The sequence below is a fragment of the Pseudophryne corroboree genome, chromosome 5, assembly GCF_028390025.1.
Source record: "Pseudophryne corroboree isolate aPseCor3 chromosome 5, aPseCor3.hap2, whole genome shotgun sequence".
Classification (NCBI taxonomy): domain Eukaryota; kingdom Metazoa; phylum Chordata; class Amphibia; order Anura; family Myobatrachidae; genus Pseudophryne; species Pseudophryne corroboree.
In genome coordinates, this window is record NC_086448.1 from 530,876,089 (window position 1) to 530,897,608 (window position 21,520).

Genomic DNA, 21,520 nt, shown 5'->3' on the forward strand with positions numbered 1-21,520 from the left:
GCGTCGGTCTATCGGATCTGGTGGCCACGGCAACTGCCGGAAAATCCACCTTTTTACCTCAGACCCCCTCCCAACAGAAAAAGACACCGTCTTTTCAGCCGCAGTCCTTTCGGTCCTATAAGAACAAGCGGACAAAAGGACAGTCATATCTGCCTCGGGGCAGAGGAAGGGGTAAGAGAGGGCAGCAAGCAGCCCCTGCCCAGGAACAGAAGCCCTCTCAGGGTTCTGCAAAGCCCTCAGCATGACGCTGGGGCCTTACAAGCGGACTCAGGAGCGGTGGGGGGTCGACTCAAGAATTTCAGCGCACAGTGGGCTTGCTCACAGGTGGACCCCTGGATCCTGCAGGTAGTATCTCAGGGTTACAGGTTGGAATTCGAGAAGTCTCCCCCTCGCAGGCTCCTAAAGTCTGCTTTGCCAACGTCTCCCTCAGACAGGGCGACGGTATTGGAAGCCATTCACAAGCTGTTTTCTCAGCAGGTGATAGTCAAGGTACCCCTCCTACAACAGGGAAAGGGGTATTACTCCACGCTATTTGTGGTACCGAAGCCGGACGGCTCGGTAAGACCTATTCTAAATCTGAAATCTTTGAACCTGTACATACAAAAATTCAAGTTCAAGATGGAGTCACTCAGAGCAGTGATAGCGAATCTGGAAGAAGGGGACTTTATGGTGTCCCTGGACATAAAGGATGCTTACCTGCATGTCCCAATTTGCCCTTCACATCAAGGGTACCTCAGGTTCGTGGTGCAAAACTGTCATTATCAGTTTCAGACGCTGCCGTTTGGATTGTCCACGGCACCTCGGGTCTTTACCAAGGTAATGGCCGAAATGATGATTCTTCTGCGAAGAAGAGGCGTATTAATTATCCCTTACTTGGACGATCTCCTGATAAGGGCAAGGTCCAGAGAACAGCTGGAGGACGGAGTAGCACTAACCCGACTAGTGCTGCAACAACACGGGTGGATTCTGAATTTTCCAAAATCTCAGTTGACCCCGACGACACGTCTGCTGTTCCTGGGAATGATTCTGGACACGGTTCAGAAAAAGGTGTTTCTTCCGGAGGAGAAAGCCAGGGAGTTATCCGAACTTGTCAGGAACCTCCTAAAACCAGGGAAAGTGTCTGTGCATCAATGCACAAGAGTCCTGGGAAAGATGGTGGCTTCTTACGAAGCGATTCCATTCGGCAGATTCCACGCACGAACTTTTCAGTGGGATCTGCTGGACAAATGGTCCGGATCACATCTGCAGATGCATCAGCGGATAACCTTATCGCCACGGACAAGGGTGTCTCTTCTGTGGTGGTTGCAGAGTGCTCATCTGTTAGAGGGCCGCAGATTCGGCATACAGGACTGGGTCCTGGTGACCACGGATGCCAGTCTGAGAGGCTGGGGAGCGGTCACACAGGGAAGAAACTTCCAGGGAGTATGGTCAAGCCTGGAGATGTCTCTTCACATAAATATACTGGAGCTAAGAGCGATTTACAATGCTCTAAGTCTGGCAAAACCCCTGCTTCAGGGTCAGCCGGTGTTGATCCAGTCGGACAACATCACGGCAGTCGCCCACGTAAACAGACAGGGCGGCACAAGAAGCAGGACAGCAATGGCAGAAGCTGCAAGGATTCTTCGCTGGGCGGAAGATCATGTGATAGCACTGTCAGCAGTATTCATTCCGGGAGTGGACAACTGGGAAGCAGACTTCCTCAGCAGACACGATCTACACCCGGGAGAGTGGGGACTTCATCCAGAAGTCTTCCACATGATTGTGAACCGTTGGGAAAAACCAATGGTGGATATGATGGCGTCCCGCCTCAACAAAAAACTGGACAGGTATTGCGCCAGGTCAAGAGACCCTCAGGCAATAGCTGTGGACGCTCTGGTAACACCGTGGGTGTTCCAGTCAGTGTATGTGTTCCCTCCTCTGCCTCTCATACCAAAAGTACTGAGAATTTTACGGCAAAAGGGAGTAAGAACGATACTAGTGGCTCCGGATTGGCCAAGAAGAACTTGGTACCCGGAACTTCAAGAGATGCTCACGGAGGATCCGTGGCCTCTACCTCTAAGACGGGACCTGCTTCAGCAGGGACCGTGTCTATTCCAAGACTTACCGCGGCTGCGTTTGACGACATGGCGGTTGAACGCCGAATTCTAAGGGAAAAAGGCATTCCGGAAGAGGTCATTCCTACACTGGTAAAAGCCAGGAAGGAGGTGACTGCACAACATTATCACCGCATTTGGAGAAAATATGTTGCGTGGTGTGAGGCCAGGAAGGCCCCCACGGAGGAATTTCAACTGGGTCGATTCCTACATTTCCTGCAAACAGGATTGTCTATGGGCCTCAAATTGGGGTTCATTAAGGTTCAAATTTCGGCCCTGTCGATTTTCTTCCAGAAAGAATTGGCTTCAGTACCTGAAGTCCAGACTTTTGTAAAAGGAGTACTACATATACAGCCCCCGGTTGTGCCCCCAGTGGCACCGTGGGATCTTAATGTAGTCTTGGATTTTCTCAAATCCCATTGGTTTGAGCCGCTCAAATCGGTGGAGTTGAAGTATCTTACATGGAAAGTAACCATGCTACTGGCCCTGGCTTCAGCCAGGAGAGTATCAGAATTGGCGGCTTTATCATATAAGAGCCCATATCTGATTTTCCATACGGACAGGGCAGAACTGCGGACGCGTCCTCATTTTCTGCCTAGGGTGGTGTCAGCGTTTCACCTGAACCAGCCTATTGTGGTGCCTGCGGCTACTAACGATTTGGAGGATTCCAAGTTGTTGGACGTGGTCCGGGCATTGAAAATATATATTTCAAGAACGGCGGGAGTCAGAAAGTCTGACTCACTGTTTATATTGTATGCACCCAACAAGATGGGTGCTCCTGCTTCTAAGCAGACGATTGCTCGTTGGATTTGTAGCACAATTCAACTTGCACATTCTGTGGCAGGCTTGCCACAACCTAAATCTGTCAAGGCCCATTCCACAAGGAAAGTGGGCTCATCCTGGGCGGCTGCCCGGGGGGTCTCGGCATTACAACTCTGCCGAGCTGCTACTTGGTCAGGGGCAAACACGTTTGCAAAATTCTACAAATTTGATACCCTGGCTGAGGAGGACCTTGAGTTCTCTCATTCGGTGCTGCAGAGTCATCCGCACTCTCCCGCCCGTTTGGGAGCTTTGGTATAATCCCCATGGTCCTGACGGAGTCCCCAGCATCCACTTAGGACGTTAGAGAAAATAAGAATTTACTTACCGATAATTCTATTTCTCGTAGTCCGTAGTGGATGCTGGGCGCCCATCCCAAGTGCGGATTGTCTGCAATACTTGTACATAGTTATTGTTACAAACAAATTCGGGTTGTTATTGTTGTGAGCCGTCTGTTCAGAGGCTCCTACGTTTGTCATACTGTTAACTGAGTTCAGATCACAAGTTATACGGTGTGATTGGTGTGGCTGGTATGAGTCTTACCCGGGATTCAATATCCTTCCTTATTGTGTACGCTCGTCCGTGCACAGTATCCTAACTGAGGCTTGGAGGAGGGTCATAGGGGGAGGAGCCAGTACACACCACCTAATCCTAAAGCTTTATTTTTGTGCCCTGTCTCCTGCGGAGCCGCTATTTCCCCATGGTCCTGACGGAGTCCCCAGCATCCACTACGGACTACGAGAAATAGAATTATCGGTAAGTAAATTCTTATTTTTAAATAGAACAAACGATCTCAAGAATATATAGCAGCGCTCATGGGATCAAAAATAAGGTTTCCAATTATAAAAAGTGTCCAGAGAGCCGAGGATATAGACATGTCAATATTTTATACAAACAAAATGAAACATACAGTGGTCATATACGTAAAATATATATGAAAACACTGATATCAGTGACAAAGAATAAAAAAAAGGATGTAAGTTAATATAAATCCGAAAAATTCATATAAGTCCTTGCATGAGAAGTATTAACGGCTGTTAATTAGATTCCAGACTCTTTACGATTCTAATGGTACTGGTGCAGTCTATATTTTAGGGGCACTTGGTTTAAATAATAACAGTCGGAAGAATTGAAACAATAGAATTAGCACGCTGGAGATTCCGAGGAATGAAGCTATGTAACATGTAGCAACCCAATGTAGCGGTGTGTTAGGTTACACTCTATCAATGCACAGTGTGAGCAGGATTAACTGATCCCCGGACCCGAGTGTCCTCGGGTAGTGATACTCACGGGGGTGTCACCTGCCGCTGATTTCAGATAGCCTAGCCTCTCTTGACCACTGGTTCTTTGTAGCTGAGTGGTGAATGTGTAAATGATGTAGCATTGCCGCCTTGTTCCTGATCGATGTGCGGCACAGTATACACAGTTTTATGGGACTTGTAGCAGGGTCCCGTGAATGAATTAAACATTGACAGCTCGCTTGCTCTGTGGTGCAATGTGGATGAAATCCGGCTGAGGAAAAGTAGGATCCCTTTGAGAAAGTCACGTGAGGTCGTGACGAAACGCGTTAGAAACCCTCCTTCTTTTCTTAAGCCGACTACTATAGTGTAATGCCATTGCAGAGCTCTGTAAATGTGACTGCATAGTAGCCCCCATAAAAACCTATGGAGGCTGCATTTGCAGTTGGAAATGGAAGTACCGCAGCAGATATTTGAGATCTCTGCTGATATCCCTCTATGGTACATCTAGGTAATGCTTAATATTTAATGACCAATAGGCCCCCAAATGTCTTGTGGGTTTTTACAAAACATACAAGTAAATACAAAAACTAAGGGGTCTGTTCATGAAGCAGTGAAAAGAGTAGAGACGTGAGCCAGTGGAGATGTTGCCCATGGCAACCAATCAGCATTGATGTAACATTTAGACTTTGCATACTATAAAATAATACAGAGCAGCTAATTGGTTGCCATGGGCAACTTCTCCACAGGCACACTTTTCCACTCTTTCACTGCTTTATGAATAGACCCCTAACAGTGAAGCATTCAAGCTTAGAAAACTGTAAACAAAACAAAAAATTTACATAACGTCAAATTAGGTAATATAATGAGAGCGTAAGAATTTAAAATGTGTGTATCCAGTAAGTCAAAATGTTAAGCAAAGGCAAGTATAAAAAAGTGAATAGTAACCTTGACCTATGAAACTACCTTAATAATAAACCAGACAGGACACACCTGGGGACCCCTCACCCAACTCTTTCTACCACACCACTGACCTGTCTATGTTCATACCGGCACACCTATATTTTATGAAATTTAGGGAGTGTTTTAGGACTTCAGATGTGTCCTTGTAGATCTTGCCTCAGTATGCCGTGTAGCGGGTGATGCCTGGCGTAAGTGAGCTTACAGGTCCCATGCAACTTCGGTAGTGTCTGGCGTCTTATTTTTGCTATGCGATTAAGACATACGAGCAGACTCTGCTGATTTAAATGATATGCAGCATGCCTGTATTCTCTGTGTATCTGCGGCAAAATTCTAAATCTCAGACATGAAGTGGCATCTGCGTACTTCCTCAGCCAGATTCCTACTCAATTTCCTTTCCTGAACCTTCTGGCAGCTTATTTGATCATACAAATGAAGATGAATTATCTATCCTCATTGTTTTTTTTCTCAAATGCCTCTCCTAATACAGTATTGTACTCTCACACATCTGCTGGTCTGTCTCCCGTACTTATCCCAACTTTAATTTATGACTATCTTCACTCTCTATCTCTTCTGGTATATTTATATCCTAATTCAAGCATTCAGTAATTACTCCTATTCTGAAAAAAAAAAAAACAAAGAAAATTCCAACCCTAATTCTTTCTCAGACTCTCTCATCTCTCAGCTCTCTCACCCCTCCAAGCTCTTGAGAGACTTGCCTAGACACACCTCACACAATTTCTTTCCTAACACAACATCCATGATCATCTGCAGTCAGGCTGTTGTTCCCAACACTCCAGTGAGACTGCACTGATCAAAGTGGTCAATGATGTGATTGCTGCTTAATCAAAAGACCACTACTGCTTTCTAATTCTCCTGGATTTCTCTATTGCACTTGATGCTGTGGACCACTCTTTCCTCATACAAACGCTACAGTCCCTAGGCCTTCAGTACACTGTCATGTCCTTGTTGTCATCCTACTTAACAAATCACTCTTAGTTTTCACTTCTCTGGTTCCATCTCTGCTCTTTTACTAGTTGAAGTACCACAAGGCTCAGACCTGGGTCCCCTACCCTTGTCTATTTATACCACGTATTTTGGAAAACTCATTTGGATTATCGTATCCACTCTATGCGGAAAACAATGCACAATTTAGTCCAGATCTCTTTCCATCTGTTTTGATCTGTCACTGTCTTTCTGCCATTTCAAATTTGATGTTCACTCGCCACTTCTGTCTTAATCCCTCAAAAACAGAGATACCTGTAATAATAATCCCACTAGTCAACATCATTTACTTTCCTAATATCTCCATCTCTGCAGACAACACAACAATTTACCTTACCCCTCAAGCCTGCTGCCTAGGTGTCATCCTTGACTCAGAATTCTCCTTTACTTCCTTCATTCAATTGGTTTCCAGTCCCTGTTACATACATCTGAGATACAGTGTTTCCAGAGCATGCCCATTTCTCACACAAGACACTGCAAAACCTCTGACTCATGCACTCATTATCTTCTGCATTGACTACTGCAATAGCCACCTTACTGGTCTTCCAGTAACCATTTTGAATGCAGCGGCTAATTTGATTTTCCCCTCCAATCATTGTGCTGCTTCTGCTCCGCTTTGTCAGTACATTGCCTGCCTGTAAGTTATTGAATCCAATATAAAATACTTTTGTTAACGTATATCTCTTTACATATATCAAAATATCTCCCAAATTTGCATCTGTCTTAATTAGCTTTTTCATATCTCCTCATACGGCAAATAAATTGGACCAAAAATAGTCACAAAAAGTATTTCTTTATTTGCATTACAGAAAAAGTATACACACCACAAAGTAATACTGTGTTTCTTCCAATGGCATTAATCCACTTTTCCAAATCCGCAAAAATCAAGATGCTAATCATAGGTTTTCAGAATAAAATCTGTGCTTGCCGTTGATCATGCATTTTATTGTTTTGCTAGTGTTCATGGTCTTAAAATAATATAAAAAATTGGAGGAACAATATGGTAACCCAACAAGGCATACCATTTTGAAAATGCAAAAACCTACCGCATTGAGCGATGGGTCCTCTGTTTTTATCTGAACCAAGATTTTGGGGAGATTTGGGCATTAGAGCTGCAGAAAATTTAAAGTTTTGTGTAGTGCTGGGAGGTATTGGGGTATATTCAATTAAAGTCGGATCCATTCCGACATGTATTTGTCGGAATGGATCCGACAACCCCTATTCAATCCCATCTAAAATTCGACTTTTTCAAGTCAAATTTAGATGGGATGCAGAGGAGGCGAGCCGCAGGGGGACAGTTGGCGGGCACACAGGAGAGATCAGCGCTACAGTAGCACTGCAGCGGGATGTCACTCAGCCGCCCGACCTCACGGCAGCTTCCACCCGGCTCCAGCAGCGTGCTGGAGCCGGGTGGAAGCTGCCGTGAGGTCGGGCGGGTGAGTGACATCCAGCTGCAGCGCTACTGTAGCGCTGATCTCCTCTGGATGCCGCCGGCTGTCTCCCCGCGGCTGGCCCCCCCTTCCCCCCCTCGCCTCCTCTATCATTTTGATGTCGGATTGAGATGGTAGAAAACGGGGCCAAATCCGACAGGTTTTCGACATCAACACGTGGATCGGCAGCTATTCCGCCGATCCACGTGCTTTTCGACAAGTCGAAGGCCTCGACTTGTCGAAAAGCTTTGAATAGGTCGAATCAGGATTTGACCTTAAAAAGTCGAAAACTGCCATCTTTTCGACAGACGCCAGTTTTCGACTGCAATTGAATATACCCCATTGTCTGGAGATCACATGCAATTACCAGACGATAGCTACTAATGGGAAATATAATTTGAAATAGGGGAATTTATTATTTAAAATGAAGGTGACCCTAAGTGCGTATGTGCCAGTATGGGGGAGATAGGGCACAGTTACTGACCTCCTCTTCTCTTAAGAGGGGTGATGACTTTTATATAATCTCTTTTTAATCTTTTTCCCAATAAAAACATCTTTCATATTATGAATGAAAATTAAATAAGTGGTCAAGATTATTTCTAACCTTTATGTAAATTCTCATACTTTTGTTCCCCCACCCCTTTTTCTCTAACGTCCTAGTGGATGCTGGGGACTCCGAAAGGACCATGGGGAATAGCGGCTCCGCAGGAGACTGGGCACAAAAGTAAAAAGCTTAAGGACTACCTGGTGTGCACTGGCTCCTCCCCCTATGACCCTCCTCCAAGCCTCAGTTAGATTTTTGTGCCCGAACGAGAAGGGTGCATGTTAGGTGGCTCTCCTGAGCTGCTTAGAGTAAAAGTTTAAATAGGTTTTTTTATTTTCAGTGAGTACTGCTGGCAACAGGCTCACTGCATCGTGGGACTAAGGGGAGAAGAAGCGAACTCACCTGCCTGCAGAGTGGATTGGGCTTCTTGGCTACTGGACATTAGCTCCAGAGGGGCGATCACAGGTTCAGCCTGGATGGGTCCCGGAGCCGCGCCGCCGGCCCCCTTACAGAGCCAGAAGAGCGAAGAGGTCCGGAAAAATCGGCGGCAGAAGACGTTCCTGTCTTCAAATAAGGTAGCGCACAGCACCGCAGCTGTGCGCCATTGCTCTCAGCACACTTCACACTCCGGTCACTGAGGGTGCAGGGCGCTGGGGGGGTGCGCCCTGAGACGCAATAAAACACGGTTTAAACCTTATATGGCTAAAGAAATGCATCACATATAGCTCCTGGGCTATATGGATGCATTTAACCCCTGCCAGTTTTCCTAAAAAAAGCGGGAGAAAAGGCCGCTGTGAAGGGGGCGGAGCCTATCTCCTCAGCACACAAGCGCCATTTTCCCTCACAGCTCCGCTGGAAGGACGGCTCCCTGACTCTCCCCTGCAGTCCTGCACTACAGAAACAGGGTAAAACAAGAGAGGGGGGGCACTATTTGGCAGTTAATATAAATACAGCAGCTATAAAAGGGAGAAACACTTATATAAGGTTATCCCTATACAGATATAGCGCTCTGGTGTGTGCTGGCAAACTCTCCCTCTGTCTCCCCAAAGGGCTCGTGGGGTCCTGTCCTCTATCAGAGCATTCCCTGTGTGTGTGCTGGGTGTCGGTACGATTGTGTCGACATGTATGAGGAGGAAAATGATGTGGAAGCGGAGCAATTGCCTGTTTTAGTGATGTCACCCCCTAGGGAGTCGACACCTGACTGGATGGTCGTATTTAAGGAATTACGTGACAATGTCAGCACTTTGCAAAAAACTGTTGACGACATGAGACAGCCGGCGAATCAGTTAGTGCCTGTCCAGGCGTCTCAAACACCGTCAGGGGCTCTAAAGCGCCCGTTACCTCAGATGGTCGACCCAGACACGGATACTGACTCCAGTGTCGACGGTGAGGAGACAAACGTAATGTCCAGTAGGGCCACACGTTACATGATCACGGCAATGAAGGAGGCGTTGAACATTTCTGACACTACAAGTACCACAAAAAAGGGTATTATGTGGGGTGTGAAAAAACTACCCGTAGTTTTTCCTGAATCAGATGAATTGAATGAGGTGTGTGATAAAGCGTGGGTTTCCCCCCGATAAAAAACTGCTGATTTCTAATAAATTATTGGCACTATACCCTTTCCCGCCAGAGGTTAGGGCGCGTTGGGAAACACCCCCTAGGGTAGATAAGGCGCTCACACGCTTATCAAAACAAGTGGCGTTACCGTCTCCCGATACGGCCGCCCTCAAGGAACCAGCTGATAGAAGGCTGGAAAATATCCTAAAAGGTGTATATACACACATACTGGTGTTATACTGCGACCAGCAATCGCCTCAGCCTGGATGTGCAGCGCTGGAGTGGCTTGGTCGGATTCCCTGACTGAAAATATTGATACCCTGGATAGGGACAGTATATTATTAACTATAGAGCATTTAAAGGATGCATTACTATATATGCGAGATGCACAGAGGGATATTTGCACCCTGGCATCAAGAGTAAGTGCGATGTCCATTTCTGCCAGAAGAGGGTTATGGACGCGACAGTGGTCAGGTGATGCGGATTCCAAACGACATATGGAAGTATTGCCGTATAAAGGGGAGGAGTTATTTGGGGTCGGTCTATCGGACCTGGTGGCCACGGCAACGGCTGGAAAATCCACCTTTTTACCCCAGGTCACCTCTCAGCAGAAAAAGACACCGTCTTTTCAAACTCCGTCCTTTCGTCCCCATAAGGGCAAGCGGGCAAAAGGCCACTCATTTCTGCCCGGGGCAGAGGAAGGGGAAAAAGACTGCACCAGGCAGCCTCTTCCCAGGAGCAGAAGCCCTCCCCCGCTTCTGCCAAGTCTTCAGCATGACGCTGGGGCTTTACAAGCGGACTCAGGCACGGTGGAGGCCCGTCTCAAAAATTTCAACGCGCAGTGGGCTCACTCGCAAGTGGACCCCTGGATCCTGCAGGTAGTATCACAGGGGTACAAATTGGAATTCGAGACGTCTCCCCCTCGCCGGTTCCTGAAGTCTGCTCTACCAACATCTCCCTCCGACAGGGAGGCAGTATTGGAAGCTATTCACAAGCTGTATTCCCAGCAGGTGATAATCAAGGTACCCCTCCTACAACAGGGAAAGGGGTATTATTCCACGCTGTTTGTGGTACCGAAGCCGGACGGCTCGGTGAGACCAATTTTAAATCTAAAATCCTTGAACACTTACATAAAAAGGTTCAAATTCAAGATAGAGTCACTCAGAGCAGTGATAGCGAACCTGGAAGAAGGGGACTATATGGTATCTCTGGACATCAAAGATGCTTATCTCCATGTCCCAATCTACCCTTCTCACCAAGGGTACCTCAGGTTTGTGGTACAGAACTGTCACTATCCGTTTCAGACGCTGCCGTTTGGATTGTCCACGGCACCCCGGGTCTTTACCAAGGTAATGGCCGAAATGATGATTCTTCTTCGAAGAAAAGGCGTCTTAATTATCCCTTACTTGGACGATCTCCTGATAAGGGCAAGGTCCAGGGAACAGTTAGAGGTCGGAGTAGCACTATCTCAGGTAGTGCTACGTCAGCACGGGTGGATTCTAAATATTCCAAAATCGCAGCTGATTCCAACAACACGTCTACTGTTCCTAGGGATGATTCTGGACACAGTCCAGAAAAAGGTGTTTCTCCCGGAGGAGAAGGCCAGGGAGTTATCCGAGCTAGTCAGGAACCTCCTAAAACCAGGACAAGTGTCAGTGCATCAATGCACAAGGGTCCTGGGAAAGATGGTGGCTTCTTACGAAGCGATTCCATTCGGAAGATTCCACGCAAGAACTTTTCAGTGGGATCTGCTGGACAAGTGGTCCGGATCGCATCTTCAGATGCATCAGCGGATAACCCTATCTCCAAGGACAAGGGTGTCTCTCCTGTGGTGGTTACAGAGTGCTCATCTCCTAGAGGGCCGCAGATTCGGCATTCAGGATTGGGTCCTGGTGACCACGGATGCCAGCCTGAGAGGCTGGGGAGCAGTCACACAGGGAAAAAATTTCCAGGGCTTGTGGTCAAGCATGGAAACGTCACTTCACATAAATATCCTGGAACTAAGGGCCATTTACAATGCCCTAAGTCAGGCAAGGCCTCTACTTCAGGGTCAGCCGGTGTTGATCCAGTCGGACAACATCACGGCAGTCGCCCACGTAAACAGACAGGGCGGCACAAGAAGCAGGAGGGCAATGACGGAAGTTGCAAGGATTCTTCGCTGGGCGGAAAATCATGTGATAGCACTGTCAGCAGTGTTCATTCCGGGAGTGGACAACTGGGAAGCAGACTTCCTCAGCAGACACGATCTTCACCCGGGGGAGTGGGGACTTCACCCAGAAGTCTTCCACATGATTGTGAACCGTTGGGAAAAACCAAAGGTGGACATGATGGCGTCCCGCCTCAACTAAAAACTGGACAGATATTGCGCCAGGTCAAGGGACCCTCAGGCAATAGCTGTGGACGCTCTGGTAACACCGTGGGTGTACCAGTCAGTATATGTGTTCCCTCCTCTGCCTCTCATACCCAAGGTACTGAGAATCATAAGAAGGAGAGTTGTAAAGACTATACTCGTGGCTCCGGATTGGCCAAGAAGGACTTGGTACCCGGAAATTCAAGAGATGCTCACGGAAGACCCGTGGCCTCTACCTCTAAGAAAGGACCTGCTCCAGCAGGGACCATGTCTGTTCCAAGACTTACCGCGGCTGCGTTTGACGGCATGGCGGTTGAACGCCGGATCCTGAAGGAAAAAGGCATTCCGGATGAAGTTATCCCTACCCTGATCAAAGCCAGGAAGGATGTAACTGTGCAACATTATCACCGTATTTGGCATAAATATGTTGCGTGGTGTGAGGCCAGGAAGGCCCCTACAGAGGAATTTCAACTGGGTCGATTCCTGCATTTCCTGCAAACAGGACTGTCTATGGGCCTCAAATTAGGGTCCATTAAGGTTCAAATTTCGGCCCTGTCAATATTCTTCCAAAAAGAACTAGCTTCAGTTCCTGAAGTTCAGACGTTTGTCAAGGGGGTACTGCATATACAGCCTCCTTTTGTGCCTCCAGTGGCACCTTGGGATCTCAATGTAGTTTTGGGATTCCTAAAATCACATTGGTTTGAACCACTCACCACTGTGGACTTAAAATATCTCACATGGAAAGTGGTAATGCTGTTAGCCCTGGCTTCAGCCAGGCGTGTCTCAGAATTGGCGGCTTTATCCTATAAAAGCCCTTACCTGATTTTTCATACGGACAGGGCAGAATTGAGGACTCTTCCTCAATTTCTCCCTAAGGTGGTTTCAGCATTTCACTTAAACCAGCCTATTGTGGTGCCTGCGGCTACTAGGGACTTGGAGGATTCCAAGTTGCTGGACGTAGTCAGGGCCCTGAAAATATATGTTTCCAGGACGGCTGGAGTCAGAAAATCTGACTCGCTGTTTATCCTGTATGCACCCAACAAGCTGGGTGCCCCTGCTTCTAAGCAGACGATTGCTCGTTGGATTTGTAGTACAATTCAGCTTGCACATTCTGTGGCAGGCCTGCCACAGCCAAAATCTGTAAAGGCCCATTCCACACGGAAAGTGGGCTCATCTTGGGCGACTGCCCGAGGGGTCTCGGCTTTACAACTTTGCCGAGCAGCTACTTGGTCAGGGGCAAATACGTTTGCAAAATTCTACAAATTTGATACCCTGGCTGAGGAGGACCTGGAGTTCTCTCATTCGGTGCTGCAGAGTCATCCGCACTCTCCCGCCCGTTTGGGAGCTTTGGTATAATCCCCATGGTCCTTTCGGAGTCCCCAGCATCCACTAGGACGTTAGAGAAAATAAGAATTTACTTACCGATAATTCTATTTCTCATAGTCCGTAGTGGATGCTGGGCGCCCATCCCAAGTGCGGATTGTCTGCAATACTTGTACATAGTTATTGTTACAAAAATCGGGTTATTATTGTTGTGAGCCATCTTTTCAGAGGCTCCTCTGTTATCATGCTGTTAACTGGGTTCAAATCACACAAGTTGTACGGTGTGATTGGTGTGGCTGGTATGAGTCTTACCCGGGATTCAAAATCCTTCCTTATTGTGTACGCTCGTCCGGGCACAGTATCCTAACTGAGGCTTGGAGGAGGGTCATAGGGGGAGGAGCCAGTGCACACCAGGTAGTCCTAAAGCTTTTTACTTTTGTGCCCAGTCTCCTGCGGAGCCGCTATTCCCCATGGTCCTTTCGGAGTCCCCAGCATCCACTACGGACTATGAGAAATAGAATTATCGGTAAGTAAATTCTTATTTTTTTTTATTTGTTTCTTTTTCATTTTATTTTCGTTTTTTCTTGTCTCACTGTAATGAAATATTGCATATAAAGTAATTTCTTTACTAAGCAGTGTATTTTGAAGCTGTTTTTATTTTGGGTCCACTAAACCCCAAAATAGTAAATCCGAAAAATGACAAAACAGCTTTGACTAAGCTCTATAGACTTGTACAGACTCTCTATTGCCCCATGTTTTTCATTTCTTACATTCTTTTTTTCTGGTCTAGGCCGATCGTTTGAACAAAGAGACAAACAATGAATGTGGCAAAGCAGAAAGCTTAGCATTCTCAGATCTTCCAGGGGTCTCCGGTCTTCTCACACCCAGAGATTCTGCCAAGCAAAGATCCACAGGTGCGTTTGTTTCATAGACTGGACATTACACATTTAGGGGCGATTCAGTTGTGCCAGGCGTCTATAGGAATTGGTGCCCGACTGAGAAATTCAATTTTTTTCCCTTCGGGCGCCCATTCAGAGCAACAATTGAATTGCTCTGAAAGGCGCCCGGAACATTTGGATCGCCCATTTACCGCTGTATCTTTCAGTGGCATACTGCAATTTATTCATTGCATATATTTTTTTTTAAGTGAGATCACTTTTTGCTTTCAATGCATAGGATTTGGTCAAAGCTTTTGTTATAATATAAATTATATCAGTGGATTAGTACTATGCAGTATTTTATTGTGAAAGTACAGTATATTAGGCATACTGTATATTCATACATTAAAGTGTATCGGTCACCAAGTCCTCTAGCATTATTTATTTTTTGCTTTACTGCACTATGGGGGTATTCATCTTGGATCGCTATTGAGACAGAAATAGTGATTTATTTATTTTTTCATCCTTCTGCTAAAAATCAAGTGAAGAACCGCCCTGAAAGGTAAAAGATGCCCACGGATTGCGATTGCAAATCTGCATATATGCAGAAATTTAGTACCGACAGTTGCGGTTGACCCATGGCTACTCATAATAATGAGAATATAGTCGCACCGGCGCCATGTTTTTAGTTGCAATCGATTGCAACTGACGTGAGATACACGTCCCGAAAACAGCCATGATCCACCTGCGTTTTTCCAAACACTCCCTAGGAATGTCTTGTTAACACCCACGAACGGTCACTTCCTGTCAATCAAATTGTGAACGCATTTCTCTGAAGCCGAAGTCTAATTTTAGCCTTTGACGCGCAGTGTGTTTACTGAGTATGTGCAGTCGTCCGCAACTGAGGCTGAATAAGGCCCTGTGTTTGCATTATGTATTAGGCATAAAAGGGGTTCTACCAGGACTTGGTATACTCTGCACATCTCCTTTTGCTACTATGCTTGCTGGAAAAAGCTTACCTGAGATAAGAGCGTTTTCGGCAAAATACGCTCTGCCAAAAGTGCAGGTTTGTGCATCTGTGTGTTTGTTTTATTTTTGCACTATGAGTACAAAAAATTATAATGGCACAGGGGACTCTGTGATAGGTCTGCTATAGTAATATAACCTTGCTAGAAAAAGAAACACATACATACATACATACATACATACATACATACATACATACATATATATATATATATATATATATAATGCTGTGTTTTACAGAAATGGTTCACTTTAATTTTACCTACACGATAACGTCTTTGTGGGGTCTTCAATTACCTGTAATGAAACGTCTGGAGCAAAAAATGTGAATTTTCGTGATTTTTCACAATATTTCACTGACGCTTTATGATGATTTTGCTTTGCCTGCTTGAGGCAGGTGAAACAAAATGCCTGATAAACCAAGGCTCGTGCTATCTTATCCGGGCTAATAGATTAGCACCCAGCAACGCAATTACCCACGGTCAGAATAGCACCCTTTGTGTTTAACTATTTCCATTGTCATTGTATCTATTGTCTTGAATACTTAACACTTCTCTTTCTAGAAAGATAGAATTTGACGGCAGATAAGAACCACTTGGCCCATCTAGTTTGCCCCTTTTTTTACCATATTTTTATCTCAAACATTATTTGATCCATATTTCTTTGTAAGGATATCCTTATGTCTATCCCATGCATGTTTAAATTGCTCTACTGTCTAAAGGTGTGTACTCCTGGAACGATTGCTGCTTAAAATCTAAGTAATCTGACTAGATTTCTTAGATTTTAGGCAGCGATCACTCCGTGTGTACCCCTCACAGCGATAGAATTGCGCCGCTGGTGCTAGATTGGCCTGCATGCAGGCCAATCTAGCAGGTCGCTCACTTCACCCGCTGAGTGAAATGAGCGCCCCCCTTGTCTCCCCAAATGAGGCTCAGCACACATCGCGCTGTGCTGAGCTGGGGGAGAGAGGTGTGCTGAGCGAACCGCTCAGCACACATCTCTCCCCAAATCAGCCCGTGAATACGGCCCTTAAGCCTCTATCATCTCTGATGGTAGGCTATTTCACTTGTTCACTACCCTTTCTGCGAAGAAATTTTTCCTCAAATTTCCCCTGAACCCTACTTCCCTCCAGTTTCCGTGCATGTCCTAGTGTTCTAATACTTCTCTTTATTTGAAGAATGTTTCCCTCCTGAACTTTGTTAAAACCCTTGTTATATTTGAAAGTTTCTATCATGTCTCCCCTTTCCCTTCTATGCTCCAAACTATCCATATTGAGGGGTTTTTAGACTTTCAGGGTATGTTTTGTGATGTAGGCCATGCACCATTTTAGTTGCCCTTCTTTGTACAGTATCTAATGTATTAATATCTTTTTGAAGATATGGCCTCCAGAATTAAACACAGTATTCTAGATGAGGCCGTACCAATGACCTATACAGTGGCATTATTACTACTTTCTTTCTGCTGCTGATTTCTCTCCCAATGCAGCCAGGCATCTGACTAGCCTTCCTAATTGCTTTGCTATATTGCTTACCTGCCTTTAAGTTACCTGAAATAGTGACTCCTAGATCCCTTTCTTCCTCAGTAGTTTCCATATAGTGCCATTACTACTATATTTAGCCTTTGGATTTTTGAGACCCAAGTGCAAGATTTTGCATTTTTTGACATTAAACTGTAATTGTCACATTCTTGACCATTCCCCTAGTCTTCCTAGATCCTCAATCATGTTTTACCCCTCCTGGTGTGTCTACCCTGTTGCATACCTTTGTGTCATTTGCAAAAAGGCCTACCTTCCCTTTAATGCCATTTGCAATCAAGATATTAAAAAGCACTGCTCCAAGTACAAATCCCTGGGGTACTCCACTGGTAACATTTCCCTCCTGTGAATGCACTCCATTTACTACATCTGTTTTCTATCCTGCAACCAAGATCTTATCCATTCAACAATCTTAGTATCCAGTCCCAAGCTTTAGAGTTTATTTGGGATTGGATACTAAGATTGTTGGTTGCAGGATAGAAAACAGAGTTGTAGTAGTGCATTCACAGGAGGGAAATGTTACCAGTGGAGTACCCCAGGGATCTGTACTTGGACAAGTGCTTTTTAATATCTGTATTGGTGACATTGCAAATGGCATTAAAGGGAAAGTATGCCATAATGTGATTGCAAATTAATAGGATCACTATTGAGAGACCATCACTATTGAGAGACAAAAAAATTATCTCACATATTTTGCAAGAATCATGTACAATAGCGCAGTATAAAATACAATGTGCTTTGTGTTGTGATAACGTATTCCAGCTTATTCAAATCAAAATTTTATGCTATCCAAATTTGTATTAAATTGTCCAGTTTGGTTGAACATTGGATATTTTCACTTATCTTTTTCTGCCAATCTGAGCAGTCTGTAATCTGAACCTGCAATTCGAATCTGCTATAGGCACCACAGAATTGCAAGAGAATAAATTCAATCTTTATGGTCCTAGTAGCCAAATCGCAGAGGGGGAAGTGCTCTAATCTATAAGGGGAGGATTTTGATGTATTCCCTCCCCCCCCCCCCTCCCCCTCCCCCCCTTCAATTTCTTTAAACCATTAAATTGCAAAACTGAAAGTTCACTTATGAACATGAGTTATTTAATAGACATTGCTTTGCAGCTAAATTATAAAATATTACCTTTTCACATTAAGATTGGTGTCTTAACACAGTATCTTATATTGTACTGTACAGTAAGAAAGAGCTGTCAATGCAGTAATTTCGACTGCTGTGACATCTCACAAGAATCGATCAATCCTCAATATTTATTTCTACAAATAAAGCCCACCAAGCTGTCAGTCACGTTGCATGCTTACCTGAAGATTGGGATGAGTGAATTGGAACAGGGCATGGCAATAACACAATGGAGGTCTGACTGCATTGCAGGGGGGTATGGCTGGTACTGAAAAACTGTGGGCTGTCCCTTATCCCTCCTTTTCAATGGAACACACCTGTTCACTACTGCTTTTCTCCAGTCAGGATTGAACATGCCTTCCCAACTGGGACAGGGCAATTAAATGGATACAGTCCCACTGAAAGCAGAACAATGTCTGCTCTATCAGAGAAAGAGATTTACTGCTTGACAATATACGGAAATTGATTGATATTAATGCCAAATCATGACTTTACTTGCCTTTTAAATCACGTGTACAAATAAATATATTTGACTAAGTTTCTATTGTAGTTTCTTAAATAGGTGTCCTATAAAATGAAATTAATCTCACTAATTCATTTTAGCAGCATTTACTGTGTTTGACTCTGATTTGCAAGTAATATCCCCAGAAGATCAGCAGCTAGTGAAGAGTTCTGAAAAGGTAATCCGTTATATCTGTACTTAAATGTGCACTTTACACTAGAGGGTTTTAGTTAAACCTATGTACTTTATTTATAATTGTTGGTCTAGTGAAATAATCTAAATCAGTCGTTCCCAATCTCAGTCCTTAGTAACCCCAACATGTCATGTTTTCCAGATCACCTAGCAGGTGCTCAGGTGTATTCATTACTCACTGACACATTTTAAAAGATGTACTATTGGAGCTAATTTCACTTGTTACTCTGTGAGGAGACCCAGAAAACGTGAATTGTTGGGGATAGTTTACGACCGAGTTTGGGAACTACTGGTCTAAATTATCATTTTATTGGCCTAATTAAATATTATAAAACTTGCATTCAGCTCTTTAGAATAATTAATTTCTAGGCATTGTGGATAAAGGAGAACATTTTTATAGAGGTGTAGTAGGCAGGGCTGTGGAGTCTGTACGTCAAACCTTCAGCTCAGATTCCTCTTTTCTCTTACGTCCTAGAGGATGCTGGGGACTCCAAAAGGACCATGGGGTATAGACGGATCCGCAGAAGCTTGGGCACACTGTAAAGACTTAAACTGGGTGTGAACTGGCTCCTCCCACTATGCCCCTCCTCCAGACCTCAGTTAGAAAACTGTGCCCAGGAGTGAAGGGACACACACGGGGGGAGCTCTACTGAGTTTCTCTAAAAGACTTTGTTTAGGTTTTTTATTTTCAGGGAGACCTGCTGCCTACAGGCTCCCTGCATCGTGGGACTGAGGGGAGAGAAGCAGACCTACTTCTTCTTAGTTTAAGGGCTCTGCTTCTCAGGCTACTGGACACCATTAGCTCCAGAGGGTTCGATCACTTGGTGCGCCTAGCTGCTTGTTCCTGGAGCCGCGCCGTCAACTCCCTCACAGAAGACAGAAGCCGGGTGAGTATTAGAAGAACAGAAGACTTCAGTGACGGCAGAAAACTTCAGTAACGGAGGTAACATGCGGCGGTCGTGCTACGCTCCATGCTCCCACACACCAACGCACTCACAGGGTGCAGGGCGCTGGGGGGGGAGCGCCCTGGGCAGCAAGGTTACTGAGGCTCTTTTTCACAAAATAGGCTGGCTTGTCTTGATATTAGGTGCCCGGGCACCGTGGCCGCTACCCCCGCCAGCATGTCGCAGCGGTCCCGCTGCGCGCCGATGCTCCCACACACCAACGGCTGGTATCGGGTGCAGGGTGCAAGGGGGGAGCGCCCTGGGCAGAATGTTTTACATTGGGATTGTAAAATCAGAGAACATATACAGTGGGTAACCACTCTATATGGTCCCCTACCTGCATAAAACGTTTTTAACATACCGCGCACCGATAAGGGGCGGGGCTTAGCCCTCACAGCAAGAGACAGCGCCATTTTATTCAATGTCCCCGCCAAAATCTGTGTATAGCACAAAAAGGGGGGCCACATTTTGTTAGTGTTGTGTAGGAATGTATAACACTATTTAATTGGAAATGGGCATGTACTCATGGTTGTGTTTACTCTGTGTGTCCTCCCTGTCAGATATACACTTGTGTCGACATGTGTGAATGTTCTGTCACTAACGCCTCTGGGGCTCATTGTCGGCATCGCCGACGCCTCTTTGGTACTTGATACAGAGTCAACAGGTCGGTTGTGTTTATACTTGTTCATAGTAAACACGGTATGGGAGACACAGTAGTAGGTGGGTGACCCTGTCGGCACCACCTGTTATTACCGGGTGTAAATTGACATGCTGTAACTGACTTATACCTGTATATAAATTTATATGTATTTATATGGTTCGGTTCAGGGTGTCTGGGGCTCGAGCACAGACATGATTATATTTGTGGGGGAATGTTATTAAAATTATTTATGTATAACTCCCTCGGACCCCTCGGGGTCGCAAGTATGTTATTTTGCCTGGTTACTACTCCCTGCTGTCGACGATTACGAAGTTTTCTGTCGACTATATTGTTTCCTGGTAGAGCCACAACTGCGGATTCAGTACATGGTCATACACATTCAGAACACATTAATGTCACTTGGATCCCGAAGGTTCCGGACAATCCGCTTATACTGTGTATATATATATATATATATATATATATATATATTATATGTATATATTGGTAGGATATGTGTGTTTATGTGTATTGCAATATGTATATTCATCTTATGATTATAATGAATGCTAAAGTAATAGTATTCTTTCTCATGTGCTGGTCGCTCTGTTGATAAAGCTCTAGGTCGGCCGTGACGAGTGGGTCTCCCGTCCTCTCAAGGAATCCGAATGTTTATTCTTTTCCTGCAGCGGAGAAGATACTGTGAAAGTCAACTCCTGGTCGACACGGCGTCCTGTCATAAAGGATTGGATACAGGAAGCTAAGTGATATTTTATTTCTATTCTTTAGATTTATTTGCATAACATGCACATGAGGGAGTGTTTATATTCGGAAGGACATCCGATGAAATTATCCTGCAGAGATAGGAGAATTTCCTTATGTTGGGTTGTCTTTATATATCCCGGCAGGCTACAGTGCGTATACAGGAGGTAGCCGGGGAAATACTGTGGCTGACTCCGAGTGATACTGGAGTTTTTTCCCTGGGTCGGTGTACCGCTGTTTGGGGATGCCTTACTTCAGTCAAACTTGGTGGGTTAGATTCCCTCACAACGGTTGGTGACGCATTCTTTTGTGGGATGCAGTCGATTTAACTAGTTTGATGCCGTTCCTTTTTCCTTTTCTGTGCAGATGAAGTGTGAAAAGGTAAGTGTTCTGCAGCCTTGTTAAGTTCGCAGAAGCGGAGGTCGTTTTCTGTTTCTCACACATCCACCACATGGTGCTGAGTCTATCTGCCTGGACCCCACTCCGGTGGGGACTCGTCTACTACCTTTCAGTTGGTCCGGGAATAGACCAGGACCCGTGAGTTAATTGTAGAATCCAGAGGGGGAATGTCTGGAGTTACAGATGTTTCCC

General features: G+C 45.3%; 1 protein-coding gene across 6 annotated transcripts in view; it reads left to right on the plus strand.

Annotated features, from left to right (window-relative positions):
• SYCP2L (synaptonemal complex protein 2 like) overlaps positions 1-21,520 on the plus strand; it is a 905,846-nt gene that overhangs the window by 722,594 nt on the left and 161,732 nt on the right. For all 6 annotated transcript variants that reach the window (XM_063923155.1, XM_063923158.1, XM_063923156.1 and 3 more), the window contains one exon: positions 14,113-14,236. In XM_063923155.1, the coding sequence (XP_063779225.1) occupies positions 14,113-14,236 (124 nt within the window). The remainder of the gene's footprint in view (positions 1-14,112; positions 14,237-21,520) is intronic.